The 8,230-nt window shown below is 37.7% G+C and overlaps 1 protein-coding gene across 1 annotated transcript; it reads left to right on the top strand.

Annotated features, from left to right (window-relative positions):
- Positions 1–4,064: 4,064 nt before the first annotated feature.
- Positions 4,065–8,229, top strand: LOC140246292 (uncharacterized). Its single transcript, XM_072325758.1, has 3 exons — positions 4,065–4,250; positions 4,920–5,711; positions 7,317–8,229. Exons 1-3 carry the CDS (start codon positions 4,149–4,151, stop codon positions 7,647–7,649), a joined length of 1,227 nt encoding a protein of 408 aa, XP_072181859.1. The 5' UTR covers positions 4,065–4,148; the 3' UTR covers positions 7,650–8,229.
- The last annotated feature ends 1 nt before the right edge of the window (position 8,230 follows it).

Here is an 8,230-nt window from a genome sequence, read left to right as displayed (position 1 = left end):
TCATTGAGTTCTGTTCTTTTTATGCATTTCTGTAGCTTTTATGTGACTGAAAAGGTCTGCCTGAATGTGTTCTATCATATTTTCTTTTCACAGTTTGTTTTTTTGTTGTTGTTGTTGTTTTTTTTTTTTGCTCCTTTAGTTCAGCGCAGCTGTGATGTGTGACATCTCTGTGTAATCATGTATAAGAAATATAAAAACTGAGCGTGTGCCTTTAATCTCATTATCAAGTCGTTTGACCAATCAGAAGGCGTTGCTACATTAAAATGGCTCTTTGGTGATCACGTGACAATAATATTAAGAGCCTCTTGTGCTTCAATACGAAAAAGAAAAGAGCGAAATTACCATCGTGACAAAAAGGTTTCTCCGTGCAGCCGCCATCAGGTACCCATACAGTACCTCCGACCTGCATACAATCTCTTCAACGGCGTTTCCCAGCCCCTTTCCAAATGATCAATATTTAGCGAAATCTTGGCTTGTTATAAGCATGTACACCTGTATGAACCTCCTGAGAATCTTATTCTCAATCTTGTTTTGTCTGCATAAGTTATACTGTACTACAGTCCTTTAACGAATACCTTTTGATGACTGATTAGACTAATCCGACTGGGTGTTTGTGCATTAATTCGTTGTCTCTGCAGAGCCATTCAGTAGGAAGCTGAGTACAATGTAAAATGTAAAGTGCCGTGATTATATTGCGTGGAGCGCCCTCTGACGAGTTGTTTTTTTTTTCGTTTCATTATGTTTTGCTTTGCCTCAGAAAATGTCCTATTTGATGTGCTTAAGCAGACTGTATGTTAAACAAAAGCAAAAAATCTGAGGATTTTTTTTTTTTTTTTTGATGTGTAATAACTACTATTGACAGTATTTGATGCTGCTTTGCTAAGTATTTTGTTACTTGGTATCTAAATGTGTGTGTTTGATCTCAATGATCACTGAGATTAATAAGTGTGCTATCTGATAATTATATATGATACAGCAATCGTGAAGATGCCAAACAACAGTATATCTATAGAGAGAAATGATATTATTTGATTTGCTTTTAATCAAAAATTATCTGTTTGTGTCTGAAGTTTTCAACAGTGCACAAATTTCTACACGATTTTCTGCGAGAAAACATTTTGATATCGTGTTATCCACTCACAAGATTTACATTACATAACAGTGCAGTCGTTGAATACGAACGTTCAAGGTATTTCTCACATAGTTATTGTTCATATAAAAGATAATTATATAAATGGGGCCCTATTGATAAACAATTTCCCTCAAATTCACACTTTGAGTGTATTGAGGAATTGTCTGTTTGAAGCACTATACCAGTTACTTGAAGTCGACTATCTCAAAAGAAAATCTGGTCAGCTAGCCGCACAAACCCTTTTTTGATAAAATTTGTATTTTTTTTTTTTTTTGGGGGGGGGGGGGCTGAAGCATATCTGTGGTAATAGTTCTGATGGACTCTTTATCATAAGACTTTTAGGAATTATTGAATTATAAACAAGACAAAGGCAAAATAGAGAAAAAAGAAAGATAGTTGCGTTGTGATCCTTAACTGAGAGGGCATAACAAGGATAACTTGCTATTTCCCCTAATGATGACGTTATGATATGTGACAAAAAGAGATATGTTGATTTGATGTCAGCTTGGTTGTTAATACATCATCTGTCTTATTATTATTAGGCCTATTGTTGTTTTGTTAATGATTGATATCGTTATTGCTTTGGCGCTCAAATAAACGCAATAATTTCATCGCAATCACTGAGTATTTCGCTTCTTGCATGTCCTGAAACATTTAAAGTATATATTATGTTTTCACAGCAGATAAAAAGATACCGTAAGACGAATATAACTCACCTCCTGAGAAACAAGGTCCCGCATATTTCTTTCCTCTGATGGACCTTGGACCCTTTCCATGATGAAATTTGTAATTTGCGTGTGTTAATTGCAATGATTACAAGAAAAAAAAAATCTCAGTCGCGAACAAGTACATTGATTGTTGCCATGCATAGCACGATCTTTTACAATAATCAAAATCATTTTCATGATACAGGCCCTACTTCGATATGGAGACATAATAATTATGTCATAATGATATTTAAATCATTATCTCATAGTCGACCTATATAAATTAGAAGGGACAATGACGGGAATTCTGTTTCGTTATCTAACGTTTTTGTTTGTTTTTGTTTTTTGACGGGGGTGATTAGTATTATACAGTAGAGTCAAAGGTAAAAGAGTGCAGAAAGGTAACATAGCAACCGTTCTAAAAATTCTCTATGTATTTGTGGTTCATGAAGAATTGCAAACTGGTTGTCTATTCCATCCAATAACTCATAGGGAACATGTAGGTGAATATGAGCACGAGCGATGTAGGATGATCAAAGAGGATTATAAACCTCTTTCGGATGATGCATATATCTTTGAGCTGAGATGAGCCGAGGTGGGCTTATCTTTTGACACGCTTCAAATCTCTCCTGTGTTGAAGTTGAAGTTTATTGACTCAACGACCCTCATTGGGTATGGGATTGATTGATTGATTCTTTTGAATTGATTTATTTACTCAACGACACTCATGGGGTATGGGAGTACAATGTCAATTGGAAATATACAAAATAGAAAAATTTCAAATAAGATTTAACATATATACATGTATGATACAAATATATCAACATAATTATCAAACACAATTTACATAAAAGTATGTTATAGATAATTATATAAATGTAAATCTATCACATAAATTACGAACAATGCAGGCACTGCCTGATACAAATAATCACACAGAGGATACATAGAATATACTAAACCAAACAAAATAATAAAGTACAGTAACTAACGAAAAAAAAGACATTATTACTTTACAAAACCGAGAGATATTTGACAAAGTCTTTTTCTTAGTGGAATTGAACAATTGATCCACATATTTAAATGTGTTAGGATATTTCCTTTCTATAATACTTCTCGAGAAATGTTTTACGTTCCGTCTTAAAGAAGGGACATACAAACAAATAATGGAATTGCATTACCAATATCGTTTTTAGAACAATGAGTGCACAGACGTCCAATTCTTGGAATGTCTTTGTAACGCCCAGACACTATTGGAAGCTTATGATTGAGGCAACGAAAACGTGTTAGAGATTTCCTATTATTTTCATTACGAAGACGAATCAGGAATTATACTACCCTACTTTGGCAAAAGGAAGCAAGTGACATACCATCCGAATTTGAGTTATTGATATTTTTATAATTCACATAATGAGCTCTTCTTCTAGGCCAAATTTCATGCAGAAACACTCATCCTACTAAGAGATATGTTAGATAAGACATCCTGATGTCAACGTATTAACTTTAAGATTCTTCTTCTTGTTTATCGTACATTGCACAAATTTGCCCCTGTCTACTTTCAAAATACTCTTCATCTTCACCAACCACCACGTAATCTCCGTTCATCAAACTCGCTAAAATTACAGGTACCTCGAATCAAGCATAATTGGGGGGATCGGGTTTTTTTCATATGGGCCCAAAACTATGGAATGGCCTACCAAAATCTCTTAGAGAAGCATCTTCCATTGATGGTTTCAAAAAGAATCTCAAGACATATATTTTCAATTTAAATTAACAATATTGTATACCTGTATGTATAATATGTGTACGTATATAGGCCTATTGTTTGTTGGTTTATTGTCTTAGTTCTGTGATACTGTTGTAACTTGACACAATATAGCGCCATGAGTATTTTTTTTAGGTAGAAATGTGCGCTTTATAAGAGTCTCACTATTATTATTATTATTATTATTATTATTATTATTATTATTATTATTATTATTATTATTATTATTATGATAGTCCATTGACGTCAGTGTAAATGACAGACACATTTTGCTCTTTTACAAGAAATGTCACTTTTGTCACTTGCTTCCTTTTGCCAAAGTAGGGCAGTATACTTTCCAAAGCATAATCGCTGTGAAAGGCACTTAGACAAGAGCGCGCTGCTTAAGCGCGCGCGTATGTGTCTTTCCAAAAGCGCTCTATTATGAAATATGTATTGTATCCCGGGGATGATATCGAAGTGCTTGCTATTTATACGATACCGGGTTAGGCTGCAATTTCTCGGCTTATTTTGGATAAACAGTCCCCCGGAGCTGCTTCGCGGCATGGCTGCTGCCTCATTTCATTCGAGTGATGACACTAACGTAAGTCCCTTGAAGTCTTCCCGGCGAAAAAGCGCGCTGAAGAACATCCACCGCTTTCTCCAGGTAGGTTTATACTTCGTCATTCATCAGCCATTTCAGCTCCGCTCCTCATCGAGGGCCACCGAACGTTTTTCTGGGTTGTGAGGGAGCTGCGAATCGGGGTCGGTAAGGGGATTACGGGGGGAAATTACAGAAAAACGGTTTAATTAGCATATTTAGGCGTAGAAGAGTCGCCTAAGGCGGGCCCTCCTGCGACTCTCTTTCGGCCCGAAGAGCTTGCGCTCTCCGCGATTGGTTGCCGGTATTCTGTAATTTACCCGATTACGGTCAATGGTCAATGAAATAATAACGGTGATGATATCACAACCTCATCTAGACCTGACTTGGCAGGCGACTGTGACCAGTGGCAACATGTGAAAAGCTCCCATTTAGTGATTTTTCTTCCGTTTTGTCTGTGATATGCTGCTGTATTAATATCAATGTCTACATAGGAAGTATTGAATTTTGTGAACCAATACCTGGGGCTCGTAGGAGATTACATACAAAAAGGATACAATCTGTTATGTGTTTAAAATCTGCAACGGAAGAACCGTAGAGATCTGTAACGTTAGACCTGTTTCTGTACAGAAATATGTGAACACAAAGCCTTTACACATTGTGATAATCAATGCTCTGACGGAGCGTAATCAAAACACACACGCATAAAATGTGATGCCGTAATATGTCCTCCAGAAAATGTCGCCAAAAGCTGCCAAAAGATCCCTGGAACATAGTTCGGAAGAGTACCTGGAGTTCGACAGCACCACGTCGACTTCAACCAGCACACGGGAGAGTGGCGACGAAGATGCCGACCCATCTTCCGACCTGAAAGACTTCCAAACTCCTCTTTTATCACCGAGTGTAGATAATGAGCAGGAAAAGCCGGTCGATATTCTCGCGCAAGGGTGTGAAGATCGCCCGTTGAACAATTTTGAATGCGTAGAAGAAGGTGCCACTGCGGACATCTCTGTTGTCGCAGACTCGCAGGAATCGGCGCAACACCCGCAACAGTTTCTTCAAAAGCAGCAATACCAGCAACCTCGTTGGCAAAGTCACTGGCAACAGCGGACCAGCCCTCAATATAACGGTATCGAAGGGCAGCGAGTCAAAAAGCCGCCATGGGAGACCGAAGAGTGCCTCGATCGGGAGGAGGAGGACGACGGCGATTACGACGATGATATGGGCATTGAAGACAACGATGACGTCCATCTACACACTGGGCACATACCGGTATCCGACGAAAGAAGAGTTGTGTTTGACGGGAAACCCATGCGCAAAACGCGAAGAGGACCGAAGACCACGGGGTTACACTGTACTAGCACGCCTAACGACCTAACCACTGATGACATCACACCAGGGAAGGAGGCCGAGATCGAAATGTCGCCGAAGCCAGCATTTCATAGTCCCGTGAGTTCTGAGGAACTCTCATCACCAGAATGTGTCACAGATGAAAGCGATGAAAACATTTCTTTGGCAGACGGAAAGGTATTACACGTACAGTATATACACATAATTTACCAATTGCAAATTAATAAATCAAATGCAAGTACTTATCCGATGTGGGGCCTACTGCTAAAAAAAGGTGGAAGTTAAAAAAAAAAAGATCCTTGTCATTAAAACTGGCACTAAGCATTGCTTTTCTCAGTATCCTCTCTCTCTCTCTCTCTCTCTCTCTCTCTCTCTTCTCTCCTCTTTCCCTTTCCTCCTGTCCAATCTAAAATTATCATCAGTAGCATCTCCTTCTCAATTCTTCTTCCGACGATTTCTGTTGTAACGAACCTGGATGCGACATTTCGTTAGTGCGACAGGGTTTTACCGGCAAAACTCGACCTCCCTGATCTACTAGTACCTATCTGCACTCAGCATTTAAAAAAAAAAGAAAGTAAACGCTTAGATTTCTCATAGAAGATTAGATTTCTCATAGAATCTTTGGCTGAAAGCTAATGTATTATTATACCATATTGAAGGTAATTTAATGGCTATCAACCTGGTAGGTCAACAAAAGAAACTTTACGCATGAGTGAACACCATTGTTTTTCTCTTCCAGGTCACAAAAGAAAAAATTGCAAAACTGAACAAGTTGTCATTCATGCGCATGTGCTCTTCTATAGAACAATAAGAACAAACAACAAATTTCACACAAGAAGAAACATGAAATAAGTAGCAAAAATAAACCTCTGATCTCTATATCTTTAAAGCCCAAAAGATCAATGGAGGCTAAAAATAATGGAGGAAAATAAAGCATCATGTGTCAAATCTAAATTCAAATGAAATAAGGGAAGAAGTAATAATCAACCAAATCGTAGAAATTTGAGCTGTTTTTCTGTATTAGGAAATTGTAAATAATGTTTGGTTCTTGAAATTGTCACATGGGTTTTAAATCACTAGATTAAAAGAAATAAAGAAATTCTGCTCATTTAATCATCTTTATGCTTATTATTCGCTATTGAAGTTTGACTTGACAGAAAATTATTTTTCCCGTTTGGTTTCCCATTTTGTTTTTCTTAGAGGTTATAACAGATAAAGAGAACAAAAACTTATTTTTCCTATTTCATTCATGTCTCTCATTGTGTTAAACTGGTCTTTTGTTGTCAATGTTATCGTGAAGGGCATTTGCAAATGAAAGAGAATATGTCAAATTTTTAATTTTGTGCCTTGGAGAACAAAAACGAATGTGCTCACTCATGCGTAAAGTTTTCATTTCAATTAACCTATTAGCTTAAAAGCCAATTAAATTACCTTTAATATGGTATATAATACATTGATTTTCATTAAAAAAAAAAAAATCTTTTATGAAAAATATGACCTCGAAAAATTGTTTACTTTCTTTTTTTGCCGAGTGTACTTTGTCCATTCTAACGAGAAAATTCTCGCGGTACCGACCTTTTCGTTTCGGGTTCACCTATGTACTTATCTGTCTAAAGCGAGTGACATCCCACACCATGTTTATTTGTTTTTTCATTCTTTCTATCTTTCTTTCTTTCTTTCTTTCTTTCTTTCTTTCTTTCTTTCTTTTTTGATTTTATGAAATGACATCTTTTGTGTTGGCTGTGTTGTCATGATTGACACTGAATTTGCTTTAATTTGTAGCGCAATGAAGAATTCGACACTGGACGCCCGTTGTTAACAACCAGTAGTAGTAGTGCATTCTCCTCTGAAGATGAAGACGTTCCTGTGGTAGACGACATCGAGGACGACATCGACGTCGGTGAGCAGGAATCACCCGAGTATCTGGACAAGGTCGAGATCGAGATCAGGTGGGGGAGGCGGGGCTTTCGGGTGGAGGTCGGCAACCTCACATGCGTGCCCGTCCAGCTCCCTCCTCCAGAGGATACCACGCTCAGGGCGGTGGCAGGGGCGGTCTTGAGTGCGTGGACCCGAGCAGCGATACGGAGAATAAATCCTTTCAGCGGTCGTTCTTAACCCAACACACGTTACAGCAACAACATTACGAATGTGAATCTGTTACCAACCACCGGTGAAAATCGGAATCAGTTAAACTGCTGCAAAATGCACCTGGTCCTGCCATAGCTCTCTTACGAATTCAAGACGTGGAAAGCTGGAACAGTTTGCGTTATGCAACATGTTCTAGTTGTAAAAACCATTTGTGTGTACGTTTGAATGGCTCATGCTTATACAATGTACCCAGTTCTTGGAAGCTCATTCCATTTCATCTTTTTGTATATGTATATACGTATATGTACATGTATATAAAGTTTCTTTAAGAAAATACATTTAAATCTGTAAATAAGCTATTACCCCTCCCTTGTACATGTACTGGAAGAATTTAATTGTACACTACGTATATTGTATCGCATGTAGTATACATTGTACCATCTGTAGCATTCACACGCAACAACACCTAATATACTTCTTACAGTAACTACAATGTACTCTCGGCTCGTTACCAAGTTTTGCTTTACTCAAACTTCCATCGCTGAGAAAGTGAGATTGCTTTACAGAATGAATTGACACCACAGAAGTTAAAGTCATAAAGAACCGCA

The sequence above is a fragment of the Diadema setosum genome, chromosome 2 (genome assembly GCF_964275005.1).
Source record: "Diadema setosum chromosome 2, eeDiaSeto1, whole genome shotgun sequence".
Lineage (NCBI taxonomy): Eukaryota > Metazoa > Echinodermata > Echinoidea > Diadematoida > Diadematidae > Diadema > Diadema setosum.
This window is presented reverse-complemented; position numbering and strand designations above follow the sequence as displayed.